The 16,931-nt window shown below is 43.6% G+C and overlaps 2 protein-coding genes across 2 annotated transcripts; both read right to left on the bottom strand.

The window, feature by feature from the left end:
• Positions 1-951: 951 nt before the first annotated feature.
• LOC311114738 (E3 ubiquitin-protein ligase TRIM35-like) lies at positions 952-16,449 on the bottom strand (the record flags this gene model as incomplete). The annotated part of the gene is made up of 8 exons (XM_084189975.1): positions 952-1,614; positions 2,006-2,191; positions 2,443-2,627; positions 2,769-2,887; positions 4,329-4,351; positions 4,522-4,758; positions 5,136-5,231; positions 16,195-16,449. 8 exons carry the CDS (start codon positions 16,447-16,449, stop codon positions 952-954), a joined length of 1,764 nt encoding a protein of 587 aa, XP_084046101.1.
• On the bottom strand, positions 7,670-14,469 carry LOC311114741 (uncharacterized protein). Its single transcript, XM_084189977.1, has 2 exons — positions 14,065-14,469; positions 7,670-10,426 (listed from the first exon to the last, which is right to left on the bottom strand). The coding sequence occupies exons 1-2, from the start codon at positions 14,318-14,320 to the stop codon at positions 9,588-9,590; spliced, it is 1,095 nt and encodes a 364-aa protein (XP_084046103.1). The 5' UTR covers positions 14,321-14,469; the 3' UTR covers positions 7,670-9,587.
• Positions 16,450-16,931: the final 482 nt, after the last annotated feature.

Here is a 16,931-nt window from a genome sequence, read left to right as displayed (position 1 = left end):
GTAACCCACATCAGAACCCCAAAATATAAGCTTGTTTTACTCCAGTGTTAGTAAACAATGTTAATTTAAACACTATATAGCCTCATAACATGGTTCAAACTATAATGTTGATATCATGGATGGTCAGTCCTTGTCTTTTGAATTTGAGAATGGTTCCATTCCTCACAGAAAACAGTGGCGGCCGCTTCATCGTTGTTTGAACTGCAGATGTCCCTTTAAGCGCGCGGAAATCGGTGGCCATTTTGTTTGACTATAATGTGATGGAAGAACCTATACAGGTCTTCTAGGGCTTGTCTATTTCTTACATGGCTGCATCCCAAATGGCATCCTATTCCCTATATAGTGCACTACTTTTGATCTTAGCCCAATAGAGAATAGGGTGCCATTGTAGCTGTGCTTGTGAGACACTACACTGCACTTTACTGTAGTGTCTAGTAGTCTGTTTTGTCTTATAATAATAAAAATATGCCATTTAGCAGACGCTTTTATCCAAAGCGACTTACAGTCATGCGTGCTAAAAAGTATGAGTATGAGTATGTGTGGTCCCGGGGATCGAACCCACTACCTTGGCGTTACAAGCGCCGTGCTCTACCAGCTGAGCTACAGAGGATTGGGTTGGGGGGGGGGGGGGGGGGGGGGGGAATTATGAATTTTATATGAATAAATGTTTGTATAAAAAAAGTGACTATTGGGATGTATTAATTTGTGTGTGAATTTGTAAACATAGTGTTTGTATGTGTTAAATCACTCAAACAATATACATTTATTTTGTCTTTATTCGAAACACATTACATTGGGAGACCTGAGATGCAACATTACCTCCACTATAATACACTCAATAATGTGTGTATTACAACATTACACAGAAATGCTTGTAAGACATACCAAATATAGTGTGTTGATCTAATCAATGACAGCAGATCAGAGATCTAGTCTGTGGAGGTAGGGGATCTAGTCTGTGTTGGGTGATCTCGTGTGTCGGATGATCTGGGCTGGGCTGCAGGGCGACTTGATCTCTGTGTTGTTGCTTTTGGATCTCTCAGTGGATCCAGTGGATCCTGTCCTCCTGACCTGGACTAGCGGCCTGTCCTTCGTGATGTGGTAGATTCCATTGGATCTGGTGTTGGTGATCTGCTTTGGAACAGTGGATCCAGTCTGTGGGATCTTGCCCTTTCCCTTTCCGGTGGATTTAGTCTTTGGGATCCGGACCATCTTTTGAGCGGATCCGGTATTTGACGTTTTGTCAGGGGATCTTGCCTCTTGGTTCTGGTCAGTGGTTGGGATCTTGGGAGATTCGGTCATTGGGATGTGGGCTTCGACAGGGGATCCGGTTTCTGTCAGCTTGCTGTCATCAGTGGATCTAGTCCCGGAATCCTCTCCCCCATTGGATGATCCGTCGTGTGGGATCTGGTCTCCATCGTCCTCCCCAGGGATAGGATCTAGCTCTACCTCCACACACACTCTCTGGGGTAACACCACCAGCCAGCACTTAGAACAGCTGCTCTCGAAGTACGGGTACAGCGTCTCTGTGAAGCGGTGAGTAAAGGTGAACAGGAGTTTGTCCCTCATCGCGTCCCAGAATTCCACCTGACCCTCCTCCCAGTCCAGTAACACCTAAAGATAACATAAAACGTCATTGTCCATTAGCCACTAAATGGAAATTGGTTATTTGAAATGAAGTTGACATTTTTTCTTGTGTGTCCCCTCCAGGCTAGGAGATGATGGACTTTTCTGTAACAAATGATCAATTAAGAAAAAAGGACATCTGTTGTTGGCGCTCTGGTTTACAGGGTAAAACTACAGCAACAGACAGAAACAGGACATCTGTTGTTGGCGCTCTGGTTTACAGGGTAAAACTACAGCAACAGGCAGAAACAGGCAGAAGACTAAGTTAGACACACAGGGTCAACAGTTCATTAAGTAAATCTATTTTATTATATTCTAATACCTGTGGATGTGCCTCTCCACCCCCTCAAGTGCACCCTCTATCTAACTATGGCCCCACCTTGATCCTGTGAAAGGGGCGGGACAAGTCCAGAGGGAGGGTGGTACAGGGTGTGGTCATGGCACGGTACGTTCCGTTCCGTAGGCTGAGGGTCCATAGCCCCTCCTCCGGACACGCCTCAAACTCCTCCCTCCTACGCACCGATTGGCTGGCCACACCAATTGTCCAGTTGCTGCTCTCGCCAACCTTGAAGCAGGATATAATTGTTATTATTAATAGTATTATTATACTCATGTATATTTAAAATTATATTTTGAATTGTAATGACAAACGTAACAGCCCTGATACCTGCACACTGTTGAATATTCCTCCTATTGCATCAATAAAACTGCAAGAACCTCCATCAGTGTGCGTGTATGGACCCTGGTCAAATGTAGTGCACCAAATAGTGAATAGTGTGCCATTTGGGAAGCATCCTCAGTCAGTAAGTGCCCCACCTCCACGGTCCAGCAGTGGGTGCCGGCGCTGAATCCTTCCCAGCCCAGAGTGCAGGCGTACGGGTCGAATCTCTCCGGGTTAGCAGGCTGGATCTGGATCATCTCCTTGCCCAGCTGGACAGAGGTTAGCCCAGGGGAGAGGACCAGAGATGGGCAGGACGTGGTCGGGTCCAGGGTTACTGGAGCTGGAAGGGGAGGGGTTGGGGGAAGAAGTGGTGTGGGGGAGGAGGAAGAGATGGGGACATGGGGAGGGAAAGTGAGAGGGGGAGATAGGACACATGCACACACACTCACACACACCACTCCGCCTCTCCCCCCAGACTCACTGTAGGGGGCTATGTGCAGCATGTTGTTCCAGACGGTGTATCGGAGGTTGGCCAGGTGTTTGGACGGGTCTATCAGAGGACCACACACCTTCTCTGGCTCCCCATGACTCTGCCACGTCCTACACACCACACACACACACGCTCTATTCTGTTACAGGGCTCAGTGTGCTTGTGTGTCTGTGTTTTTATTTTTATTTATTTTATTTCACCTTTATTTAACCAGGTAAACCAGTTGAGAACAAGTTTTCATTTACAACTGCGACCTGGCCAAGATAAAGCAAAGCAGTGCGATAAAAACAACAACACAGAGTTACATATGGGGTAAAACAAAACATAAAGTCAAAAAATACAACGGAAAATATATATACAGTGTGTGCAAATGTTATGGAGGTAAGGCAATAAATAGGCCATAGTGCAAAATAATTACAATTAGTATTAACACTGGAATGATAGATGTGCAAGAGATGATGTGCAAATAGAGATACTGGGGTGCAAAAGAGCAAAAATAAATAACAATATAGGGATGAGGTAGTTGGGTGGGCTAATTTCAGATGGGCTGTGTACAGGTGCAGTGATTGGTAAGGTGCTCTGACAACTGATGCTTAAAGTTAGTGAGGGAGATAGGAGTCTCCAGCTTCAGAGATTTTTGCAATTCGTTCCAGTCAATGGCAGCAGAGAACTGGAAGGAATGGCGGCCAAAGGAGGTGTTGGCTTTGGGAATGACCAGTGAGATATACCTGCTGGAGCGCAGACTACGGGTGGGTGCTGCTATGGTGACCAATGAGCTAAGATAAGGCGGGGATTTGCCTAGCAGTGATTTATAGATGGCCTGGAGCCAGTGGGTTTGACGACGAACATGTAGTGAGGACCAGCCAACAAGAGCGTACAGGTCACAGTGGCGGGTATTGTATGGGGCTTTGGAGACAAAACGGATGGCACTGTGATAGACTACATCCAATTTGCTGAGTAGAGTGTTGGAGGCTATTTTGTAAATGACATCGCCGAAGTCAAGGATCGGTAGGATACTCAGTTTTACGAGGGCATGTTTGGCAGCATTAGTGAAGGAGGCTTTGTTGCGAAATAGGAAGCCGATTCTAGATTTAACTTTGGATTGGAGATTATTAATGTGAGTCTGGAAGGAGAGTTTACAGTCTAACCAGACACCTAGGTATTTGTAGTTGTCCACATACTCTAGGTCAGACCCGTCGAGAGTGGTGATTCTAGTCGGGTGGGCGGGTGTCAGCAGCGTTTGATTGAAGAGCATGCATTTAGTTTACTAGTGTTTAAGAGCAGTTGGAGGCTACTGAAGGAGTGTTGTATGGCATTGAAGCTTGTTTGGAGGTTTGTTAACACAGTGTCCAATGAAGGATGTGTGTGTCTGTGTGTGTGTGTCTGTGTGTCTGTGTGTCTGTGTGTGTGTGTGTCTGTGTCTCTGTGTGTGTGTGTGTCTGTGTCTGTGTGTGTCTGTGTGAGTGTGTGAGTGTCAAAAGGAAAATGAAAGAGGCATACAGAGAGAGAGAGAAATAGACAGAGATAAATAGAGAGATAGAGTCTGCATACCTCTTTACTGTCTCCTGGTAATTCTGTAAGACAAAAGCAATGTCTTATTATCACAATTATGCCAATGCACAGTATGCCATCACACACACACACACACATTAACACACACACACACACACACACACACACACACACACACACACACACACACACACACACACACACACACACACACACACACACACACACACACCTGCAGAAAGGTGATGTCATCCCCCTCTTCCTTGATCTCCTCCTCAATCTCTCGGATGGTTTTAGCCAGGAACTCCATCTCTTTTCTCATTCTTTCTCTCTTCTCCTTCATCCCTTTCTTCCTCTCCTCCTCTTCCTCCCTCAGCCTGGCTAGCCTGGCCTCCTCCTCCTCTCTCAGGAACTGGTGCAGCTGTTTAAACTCCTCCTTGATCTGCCTCTCTGTCTGCTGGGCGTGGCTCTGGGGAGGGAGGGAGGAATGGAGGGGGGAGGCAGGGAGAGGGAGGGAGGGAGGAATGGAGGGGGGAAGCAGGGAGGGAGGAGTGGAGGAATGGAGGGGGAGGCAGGGAGAGGGAGGGAGGAGTGGAGGAATGGAGGGGGGAAGCAGGGAGAGGGAGGGAGGAGTGGAGGAATGGAGGGGGAGGCAGGGAGAGGGAGGGAGGAGTGGAGGAATGGAGGGGGAGGCAGGGAGAGGGAGGACACATTGTTGAGAGGTGCACAAATGTGATAACTTTTTGACAGCTGAATTTGTGGCAACTCATGTAAAAAGGGCTTTATAAATACATTGATTGTTTAATTTTGATTGATTAATTGACAGACCGACAATGCAAGTCGTACCTGGTTGTGTTGGGAGGCGTGTTCAAAGATCCGCGTAACCTTCTCAAACCTCCTGCTCTTCCCTAGCAGCTTACCCAGTGAAGAGTTCAGCTCCCCCTGGTGGGCAGCAGGAAGAATGACAACTAGCGTATCACAATACAATACATGTATACATTTTTTTCGTTCTTTATTTTTGTGTCCATAAAAGCCCATATAGGGACTGGTGTTGAACATTTGCTAGTAATACTAAAGCGCAATGCATCAGACGATTTTTTGTGCAACGTGTCAATGTGTTTGTACTTGTCCCTATTCAAATAAACCAAATAAAAAATTTAAAAAAAGTGATTGATTATGATAAACGCTTTATCTGCCTCCCCAATGCAAACTAGTTAAAAATGTGAACATATATTTTGTGGAAAATATATGTTTTGGTACGTTTCTGAACGACGCACCATACCCAGGGGAGAACTACTCCCTCTCATTGAAGCCACGGAAGTTCGACCGCGGCACCGCAGACATTGTTAGCAGAAAACAGGATCCTCCATTATAGTGAATGGGGAAATAGCAATCTTCATGGTCAGTCCCCCCCACCAAAAAATAAATAAATCGAAGACAATCATGGTACCAATAATTGCTTCTAATACACCAGATGTATGTCCTTGAACCGACTATTTTAAAATCGTACACATAAGAAGTTATAAGGATCATTTGGTTGATACTGGAAACCTGCAGTACCCGGGTCGCCCTTCAACTTGAGTTACTCAGAGGGGGCAGCACTGAGCTAGCCTGCAACGTCACTTCCTGGAGTAGCAAACTGCACATGTTATGTCTCCATGAAATGCCATCTTAACTGACTTCATTTGGCTTCAATGTGCTATTGACTCTTCCCATAGGAATGAATGGTGTCACTCGATGGCTTTGCCCATTCTTTTTACAGTCATTGACCCATGCTGGATTGTTGACAATATGACAGAGCTGCACAGACTACCATACGATTTGAGCAGGGGGCGCCTCCCTCACCGGGTTCGCCCGGTCACTTGACAGGCCATATTCAATATTGGCAGTACAGTATTGTGTTTCTAAACCATTTCTGTACCAGTGACTGGCGAGACAGGGTCCTCCTCCTCTTGTTTAACCAGCTCATGTTTAAAACATATACAATATGTAAAAACATCACTGGAGATCAGTGGAGGCTGGTGGGAGGAGCTATAGGAGGACGGGCTCATTGTAATGGCTAGAATGGAATAAATGGAACGGCATCAAACATATGGAAACCACGTGTTAGACTCCGTTCCAATAATTCCAGTCCAGCCATTACAATGGGCCCGTCCTCCTATAGCTCTCCCCACCAGCCTCCACTGCTGGAGCTCCAACTCACCACTATCACTGTGCCTCTGCTCTAGTTATTTTGTTTGCCTCCCTGTTGTGGCGTCTACCTGTCTCAGCATCTTCTCTGCTGTCACTCTGTGCTTCTTCTTGTTCTGCCTGTATGTTATAAGTCACGCTAATGACATAGGCTGTATTGCCAATGAGTGCCAGTTATGTGTTCCCCTGAATCAACACCTACCCTAAGTGTTAACCTCCTAGAGTCTAAGCCAGGGAGAAACTATTTGATGAAACTTTGAATTTGGCCTTACTGCTATTAGCCCATAGAAACACATTGAATTCATACAGACAGTCCCCCACAAAAAAATCTAAAAGAAGTTTGTTTTGAAGTGTCTGTCCTATATCTGAGAGATCAGGATTTTTTTTTTACACATATTTACCCCCTTTTTTAGGCACTAAACTACCTCCATGTAAACTTCCATTCATTTTTTAAACTGGTACTGGGGTACCTTCAGACGAGTCTTGTGAGGCTTGTCGCCGTCCCAGAGCGAAACAACCGTCATGTACGTGTCCGTGAGTCTCACCTTTCCATAGAGGGGTCATATTACTATATAGCCCAAACTGTTCGGACGCTAAAGACAGAAGTTGGCAGATCGGCGGTACCGACCTCAGACGAGTTCCGTGACACACCCGTGAGTCAATCTAATTAACATAATAAAATCAATCCCCATCAAAATCTGTCTGTTTAAGCTACAGATATCAGTTTTTTTTAATGGGCTGCGTCTCAATCCACCCCATCCGCCTATGTCAGCCTTCAGCATCTGTGGTGAAAGGTGGCCGAGCTACAGCAGTGTTTGTCAGACCACGAGACATCCCGAAAATCGTGAGAAGACGGAAAACGTGAGAACTATGAACTAATACGACCACTTTATGGAAAAATAGACCACTCTATGCTCTACGACCCCCACAAGCCCCACGGGAACTCGTCTGAAGTCGGTACCATCGATGTGCCAACTTCAGTCTGTAGCATCCAAACCAGAGGTGGACAATTTAAATCATGTGCCGTCTATCAAATCGTGTGGTACTTCACTTGAGAAGCAAAATAACAGTTGTAGCCTAGGTTACACAGATTGTTTTTCCCCCCAATGCAAAACTCATGCCAGGTGGGGAGTTACATGCAGCTATCTCGGCAGCATATTCCACACAAGCAAGACACAGACAGGAAGTCTACACAGCAATTTAATGTTCTGATTTCAGCATCATTACAAACACTGGCTAAGCAGGGGACAGACAAGCAGTCAAAATAGTAGTGTTCTTTTTCAGCATCTCAGGCTAAGATATGACACCATTACTATAAAGATTACATAATCACAAAGGTAAACGTGTGGTTAAAACGCAGATTATTTTGCCCCAATGCAACGCCCTGCTTCTGCAATATCCTTAGTTACACCAGACAGAGAAGGTTGTAGCCTTCTGCTACTGTAATATCCTTAGTTACAACAGACAGAGAAGGTTGTATCCTTCTGCTACTGTAATATCCTTAGTTACAACAGACAGAGAAGGATGTATACTTCTTCTACTGTAATATCCTTAGTTACAACAGTCAGAGAAGGTTGTAGTCTTTTGCTACTGTAATATCCTTAGTTACAGTCAGAGAAGGTTGTAGCCTTCTGCTACTGTAATATCCTTAGTTACGACAGACAGAGAAGGTTGTAGCCTTCTGCTACTGTAATATCCTTAGTTACAACAGACAGAGAAGGTTGTAGCCTTCTGCTACTGTAATATCCTTAGTTACAACAGACAGAGAAGGTTGTAGCCTTCTGCTACTGTAATATCCTTAGTTACAACAGTCAGAGAAGGTTGTAGCGTTTATCCTTTATAACCTTCTAACTGACGACAGTCTATATTGGCTGTCTAACTGATGACAGTCTATATTGGCTGTCTAACTGATGACAGTCTATATTGGCTGTCTAACTGATGACAGTCTATATTGGCTGTCTAACTGATGACAGTCTATATTGGCTGTCTAACTGATGACAGTCTATATTGGCTGTCTAACTGACGACAGTCTATATTGGCTGTCTAACTGACGACAGTCTATATTGGCTGTCTAACTGACGACAGTCTATATTGGCTGTCTAACTGACGACAGTCTATATTGGCTGTCTAACTGACGACAGTCTATATTGGCTGTCTAACTGACGACAGTCTATATTGGCTGTCTAACTGATGACAGTCTATATTAGCTGTCTAACTGACGACAGTCTATATTGGCTGTCTAACTGACGACAGTCTATATTGGCTGTCTAACTGATGACAGTCTATATTGGCTGTCTAACTGATGACAGTCTATATTGGCTGTCTAACTGATGACAGTCTATATTAGCTGTCTAACTGATGACAGTCTATATTGGCTGTCTAACTGATGACAGTCTATATTGGCTGTCTAACTGATGACAGTCTATATTGGCTGTCTAACTGATGACAGTCTATATTGGCTGTCTAACTGATGACAGTCTATATTGGCTGTCTAACTGATGACAGTCTATATTGGCTGTCTAACTGATGACAGTCTATATTGGCTGTCTAACTGATGACAGTCTATATTGGCTGTCTAACTGATGACAGTCTATATTGGCTGTCTAACTGATGACAGTCTATATTGGCTGTCTAACTGATGACAGTCTATATTGGCTGTCTAACTGATGACAGTCTATATTGGCTGTCTAACTGATGACAGTCTATATTGGCTGTCTAACTGATGACAGTCTATATTGGCTGTCTAACTGATGACAGTCTATATTGGCTGTCTAACTGACGACAGTCGGAGCACATCTCTTTGCTGATGGCGCGTTTGACTTTGAATGTGAGTTTGACCTCAGCTCAGCCTATCAGAAAATGGGCCAGCCCAACTTGGTAGGGGGGCCAGCTGTTGCCCACTGATCGAGAAGGGTCCATTGCACTGATCAGCCAAAGGCTCATTAGTATAACTGAGAAATTGCGCAAAAATTGTAAAAATATGTGTGTATTAACAGGTCCATGGGCCACAGGCCATGACACCCTTTTCATTTTTGTATTTTTATATAAAAACAATATACATGTGTGTGTCAATTTCAACCAGCCCACCCAACAAAATAAATCTGGCTTCTATCCTGTATGTGTTATTTCATGCTCTTTCAGGTTCCCTAACTGACTAAAAGTCTTTCCGCACTGGGAGCAGTGGTATGTCTTCTCCTCCAGTGTGTGTATTGTCTCATGCTTTTGCAGGTTCCCTAACCGGGTAAATGTCTTTTCACACTGAGAGCAGTGGTAGGTCTTTTTTTCTGTGTGTGTTCTCTCGTGATATTTAAAGCCCCCTAACTGGGTAAAAGTCTTTCCACACAGGGAGCACTGGTAGGGCTTTTCTCCTGTGTGTGTCCTCTCGTGTGTTTTCAGGTTCCATAACCAGGTAAAACCCTTTCCACACTGGGAGCATTGGAAAGGCTTCTCTCCTGTGTGTGTCCTCTCATGCTCTTTCAGATGGGATGACTGGTTAAATTTCTTTTCACAATGAGAGCATTGGAAAGGCTTTTCTCCTGTGTGTGTCCTCTCATGCTCTTTCAGCTTTGATAACCATTTAAAACTCTTTCCGCACTGGGAGCAGTGGTTTGTCTTCTCCTCCTGTGTGCGTATTCTCTCATTATTTTTCAGGTTCCCTAACTGGGTAAATGTCTTTCCATTCTGAGAGCAGTGGTAGGCATTTTTTTCTCTGTGTGTCCGCTCATGATATTGAAAGCCCCCTAACTGGGTAAAAGTCTTTCCACAAATGGCACATTGGTAGGGCTTTTCTCCAGTGTGTGTTCTCTCATGCTCTTTCAGCTTTGATAACCAGGTGAAACTCTTTCCACAGTGGGAGCAGTGGTGTGGTCTCACTGGTTTAGGCGTCTCTGGGTCTGGTTCCCCTGAAGGACACTTCCCACTGTCAGAGGGAGAGTCTGGCCTCTCTCCTGCCAAAGACAAACAGAGTATTTAGTTAAACAGAAATGAAACCGCCACATTATTAAACTATCTTCCTATGAGGTTTAATCCAGACTAGATCCCAAATGGTAAATTTGGATCCTGGATGCTGATTGGTTGATAGCCGTTAGTTATTCACAATAATCCACAGGTAATGCCTGTTAAACAATATCTACTTCCCCAGAGTCAGATGAACTCATGGATACCATTGTTTTGTCTATGCGTGCAGTCTGAAGGAAGTTGCTAACTAGCCCTAGCAGAATTGCTAACTAGTGTTAGCATAATGACTGGAAGTCTATGGTATCTGCTAACATGATTGCAGAAACTACCTCCAACTTCCTTCATACTTGACACAGAGACATAAAAATTGTATTCACAAGTTCATCTGACACTGGGGAAGTAGATAATGATAACACAATTGAGATTTTAAAAACAAATTATTTAAAGTTTGAGCCCCTGTTAAAGTGTGTACACCATTGATAAAGATGAAGAAAAATGACTGTCTATAATAAATAATTACAATTCTGAGCTCTATTGTCTGCTCCAAAAAATTGGGAAATTATATTATTTTACACTATTACAATTGATTTTGTTTAACAAGTAATAAAACGTTCTCAAAAAGGAAGGGGTCAAAATTATGGACATCTTGGTTTTCAATTCCTGAAATGGACTCCTCTGTTCTCAATACATTACATTTACATTTTTACATTTTAGTCATTTAGCAGACGCTCTTATCCAGAGCGACTTACAGTTAGTGAATACATATTTTTTTTATACTGGCCCCCCGTGGGAATTGAACCCACAACCCTGGCGTTGCAAACGCCATGCTCTATCAACTGAGCTACATCCCTGCCGGCCATTCCCTCCCCTACCCTGGACGACGCTGGGCCAATTGTGCGCCTCCCATGAGTCTCCCGGTCGCGGCCGGCTGCGACAGAGCCTGGATTCGAACCAGGATCTCTAGTGGCACAGTTAGCACTGCGATGCAGTGCCTTAGACCACTGCGCCACTCAGGAGTCAATACCACTGGTGTGCATGGCCAAAGAGCTCTATTTTAACGTAATCTGGCCAAAGCACCGGTTCCAATTCAAGTGCCAATGCTGGTTAGAAAACTCCAGGCCTTTACATGTATTGGATGACATGAAAATAGAGCCTTTTGACCGCGCACACCAGTGGTGGGTTTGGCGTCGAAATGAGAATGCATGAGCAGAAAATAACCCCATCCCTTCTGTAAAATATGGTGGTGGATCTTTGATGTTATGGGGCTGTTTTGCTTCCACTGGTCCTGGGGCCCTTGTTAAGGTCAACGGTATCATGAACTTTACCCAGTACCAAGATATTTGAGCCAAAAACCTGGTTGCCAGGAGGCTGACACTTGGCCGCAAGTGGATCTTCCTGCAAGACAATAACCCCAAGCACACATCAAAATCCATAAAGAAATTGATAACTGGCCACAAAATCAACATTTTGCAATGGCCATCTCAATGACTTGAAACCCATTTGAAAAGCTGTGGTTTGAATTGAAAAGGGCAGTCCATAAGAGATAAAAAGATTTCAAAGATCTGGAAGGATTCTGTATGGAGGAATAGTCTAAGATCCCTCACAACGTGCTCGCCAACACTTTATAGAAACACATGGCTCAGTGCCGTTATTCTCACAAGGTGAAGTATTGAAAGGTAATGAAAACAGAGGTGTCCATCATTTTGACCCCTAACTTTTTGCGAATAAAATGAACACTACCTTTGAGAAATCACTTTCTCTGAGCAATTGTATAAAATAATTCCTCCATTTTGTGAGCATACACTATAGGCTAGCTCAGTATTTGAATAATGTATTGTTTTCTTGATCTTTATCAACCGTCAAGGCCTTAATCATGACTCTCAGTTCCATTACATTACACATCATTCCATTATTTTACTTTTTGATTTGTGTGTATTGTTGTGAATTGTTAGATACTACTGCACTGTTGGAGCTAGGAACACAAGCATTTCACTACACCCGCAATAACATCTGCTAAATGTGTGTATGTGACCAATAACATTTTATTTTTATTTGATAAAGAATCATTGGACGAAGGCGTCTTCTGTATGGGGGAGCTTTGTTAAGAGCCCCGACGCTCGGTCTGAACATTAACAAGCATCACTTGTGGTACGGTTTTGGAAGCATAAAGGATCTTATTTTTCATATCAGCAAGAAATTATATTGAAAAATTATTTTTTAAAGGTTCCATTGACACACCTTTATAGGGTTAGGGTTCCCACACGGCCATCGCCATGTTACAGCACGTGGTCACAGATAACAGACGGAAGACAGAGTCGACTACTTGTGCTAATTAGCCATCCGTGTCTCCTAACACCTGTGTGTGAACAGAAGACGGACGCCACAAACGTGTTGTCACTGAAAAAGACTGTTGGCTGCAACTGTTTAAACTACAGAGATAGACGGAGGACTCATCTTTGTATCTGTGCCATTATAGCGTCTGTGACAGCATTGGGCAGCACCATTGAGGCTATATCCATTTTGAAGTAGTCCATTTTCTTCTTCACAATTGGCTGATCCCTCCTGATGACCCGGTTGGACATGGACCTTCCAGTTCTCTGCTGCCAATGACTGGAACGAATTGCAAAAATCTCTGAAGCTGGAGACTCTTATCTCCCTCAATAACTTTAAGCATCAGTTGTCAGAGCACCTTACCGATCACTGCACCTGTACACAGCCCATCTGAAATTAGCCCACCCAACTACCTCATCCCTATATTGTTATTTATTTTGCTCTTTTGCACCCCAGTATCTCTATTTGCACATAATCTCTTGCACATCTAGCATTCCAGTGTTAATACTATTGTAATTATTTTGCACTATAGCCTATTTATTGCCTTACCTCCATAACTTGCTACATTTGCACACACTGTATATATATTTTCTGTTGTATTTTTGACTTTATGTTTTTTACCCCATATGTAACTCTGTGTTGTTTTTATTGCACTGCTTTGCTTTATCTTGGCCAGGTCGCAGTTGTAAATGAGAACCTGTTCTCAACTGGCTTACCTGGTTAAATAAAGGTGAAATAAAAAAATAAAAAAATAAATGACTCCAACTGGGTCACCAGGAGGGCTCAGCCAATGAAGTTGGAAATCCCACCCAGTTGACTACATTAAAAATGGTGGAAGCCGTCAATGGCGCTATCCATGCTAATACAGCCTTTTGGCCACTAGAGGCCTCTATCGCGCTCTATGGTTAAAATAGTGTACAGCAGTGGAGGCTGGTGGGAGGAGCTATAGGAGAACCGGCTCATTGTAATGGCTGGAATGGAATTAATGGTACAGAGGCAAACGTGGTTTCCATACGTTTGATTCCGTTCCATTAATTCCATTCCAGCCATTACAATGAGCCGGTTCTCCTATAGCTCCTCCCACCAGCCTCCACTGCTGTACACTATTTTAACCATTTGTGAAATGATTTTGATGTGATATGAAACTAAAGGGATTTATGTTTCTAGAACCGTACAGAAATTGAGAACCGATTCACGTTTAGATGGCGTTTTTGGCTGTTTTGGCTGCCAGAGCCAATTCGCCTCTAAACAGAACATTAAAGGTCAGGCTATCACTCCACTAGCTAACTTTACTTACCGGTGTTAATCACATCTCCTGTCTTTTCTTCTTCGTCTTCCAATGTGACAGTAACCTCCCCCTGCTCCTTCACTCCAAAAACGACATCCTCCTCTTTCTCATCCCCCTCCTTCTCTTTCACTTCTTTATCTCCTTTCACTGTGACGTCCTCCTCTTCCTCCTCTTCTTTCACGACAATATTAAGCCACAGACCCTCTTTCTCCGTCCAGCAGACCTCCTGTTCTTTAGCAGTGGGGGAGTAGCTTAGTGAGCTCATGGTCGTGGATGTTAGCTAGCTAGTTAGCATAAACAACTAGCCTAGTGCTAACTTAACCAGCCAGCTAGATGACTAACAACGTAAATACGAAATTAAACAGGGTAACTAGTAGATACGACAGACCTGTGTTTAAAATACAGCGACTTCCCATACACCGAAACCGTCTAAAGAGCAGCTATGTTGGCTAGCAAGCTACGGAGGTGCCTGACCAGCTTCTTCTACTTCTTCGGGGATTTATTGGCGGTTGGCATCCAACGTTAATGGTGCATTACCGCCACCTACTGTACTGGAGTGTGGTCCAGAGACGGGAGGAATTAAATCCTGCCGGCCCTTTACAAATAAATAAAAGATTGGACACTGTATATAATTATGTTCTACTTAGTATGCTCTTTAAACAGTGGTTTAGTGACAACTTTTTTAGTTGCCAGCGCACAAAAAAATTAAGAAATAGTGTCATAATTTTTTTATCAAAGTTTGCACCATAGCCTATTGAATAATATAATTGTATATCATCCTATGCCTACACACATTGACTTGAAGAAATGTTTGTATTTTTAATACCCTCAAATACCAAATTAGGTCTACCTAATTTCATAATAGGCCATCATCATTGTCAATCGTGAATGATATTCTCTATGATCTGTGATTTTTTTAAAAATGCTTCTCTGTGACATCACAGGGTAGGATTACATCACAGTATGAAAATATATACACTCACTAACTGTAAGTCGCTCTGGATAAGAGCGTCTGCTAAATGACTAAAATGTAAATATAAATGTAAATGATTAAAAGTAAGAAAAACAGTGATTTTCAAAACCTGCAAAGAGTTTCTAGCCAGAGGGAGGGTATTCTCCTACTCCCCAGGTCACCACGAATCTCATAGTGTTTGGAAATCACTGTTTTTAAAATGGTTAAACTATTGATGATGTCATCAATAGACATTTCTTACTTTATTTTTTTTCTTCTGCAAAACGTAGAAATGTGCCGTTTTCACATATGTAGACACTGGTATTGCGCTGGAGATAATGAAAATGAGGTTGCAAAGTGGTGGAATTGCACTCAAAAACTATCTACTGAAGAACTTTCAAAATGCAAAAAGTGTCACAGTATGATCCGTTTTGCTTCACACGTTTAGAAAGTTCTTGACGACTTGATTGATGACATGCAAAACATTTTGGGACTGTATCAACAGTGGACTAATGAAACAAATACCAAAATATCGTTTTTGAGTTGTATTTTTCTTTAAGGCCCCCACACTGGCCCATTTATTTATTTATTTTTTACCTTGAAGCCTTTTTTGTGAACCCCCCATTATTACCCAGATAATGATAATTTTGCTAAAAAACGAACAAGTTAAACTGGCCCACTGGGCTAAAAGTGGACCAACCTATCTGGTATTTGCCCGAATTGCCAGATGGCCAGTCCACCCCTGCTTGTGTGTCTGTGTGGCCTCATGGACTAGGTCATGTTACTCTATGTCAGTAAGGTGTCAAGCACATGGAGACAGGAACCAAAATAACACTTCATGAGTCAAACATCTACAGGTGTAGGATCTTAATTTCATAACTCTTTTGTTGCTGAGAATTTTCCTGCACCACAGGAAATGCAGATGAGCTTAATGATTTACATAAATTCACTTAAAACCTGCACATACACAGGGTTATATTAACAGTATCACACTTTTCATGTAGCCTAATTTTGGCCAGCTAATAGCCAAACCACCGATCAAGCAACATTATGGACTGAATGTTAAAACCTGTCTCTCAGACTAACTTCTGTCTATCTATCTATCTGTCTGTTTTTCTGTCTGTTTTTCTGCCTTTCTGTCTGTCTGTCTGCCTGTCTGTCCGTCCGTCCGTTAGTCTGTCTCCTACCTTACAGTCAGGTACAGCCTCCGTTATGGGGTAGACTCTGTGCCCCTCGTGGGTCTCAGTCGGTCCACACTGACTGCACACCGGCTCCAGGTCATCCACACAGAACAGGGTAAACTTCTCTCCATGCTCCCGGCACAGCTCTGGATCTCCAGGGGGAAGGACGGAATCCTCTGCCCCAGGGAGAAGGGCCTTGAGCGAGGTGGAATCCCCTGAGAGGGACCCTAAGGCTGGAGCTTCTAGTCTGAGAGCCATCATGGATTCTTTTTCTGAGCAAGAGTGGAAGAAGGTAGCGAGAGGAATGAAAAGAGGGGAGGAGAGAAAGAGAGAGAGGGAGAGAGTGGGAGGGAGAGAGAGAGTGGGAGGGAGAGGGGAGGGAAAGCAGTATGTGTGTATACGTTGCGTTGGTATTTTCTGTTCATGTGTGTTTGTGTGTGCGTATACATGTGTTTGTGTGTGTATGGGTGTGTGTGTGTGTTTGTGTGTGCATATACATGTGTCTGTGTGTGTATGGGTGTGTGTGTGTGTGTCTATATCAGTACCTGTGTACAACTCCATGAACTGAATGTAAGATGTATGTGTGCCATAGAGGTCAAATCCAGACGTGGGTTCTAATAGTATCTGAACTCTTTCAAATACTTTGAGCGTTTGCATTAGCCTACATGTGCCAGATGCGCGGGGATTACCTTTTTGGGACTATTCTATTGGTCCTTAACGCCAGGCAATCACAGATAAATATG

Source organism: Coregonus lavaretus (assembly GCF_964263955.1).
Source record: "Coregonus lavaretus genome assembly, contig: HAP1_SCAFFOLD_4617, whole genome shotgun sequence".
NCBI lineage: Eukaryota > Metazoa > Chordata > Actinopteri > Salmoniformes > Salmonidae > Coregonus > Coregonus lavaretus.
This window is presented reverse-complemented; position numbering and strand designations above follow the sequence as displayed.

Excerpts from the sequence above, each read along its gene's own strand:
- LOC311114741 (XM_084189977.1), bottom strand. The coding sequence starts at position 14,320 with ATGAGCTCACTAAGCTACTCCCCCACTGCTAAAGAACAGGAGGTCTGC. Across the intron at positions 10,427-14,064 it reads AGGAGATGTGATTAACACCG|GAGAGAGGCCAGACTCTCCC; the intron begins GTAAGTAAAGTT and ends TGTCTTTGGCAG.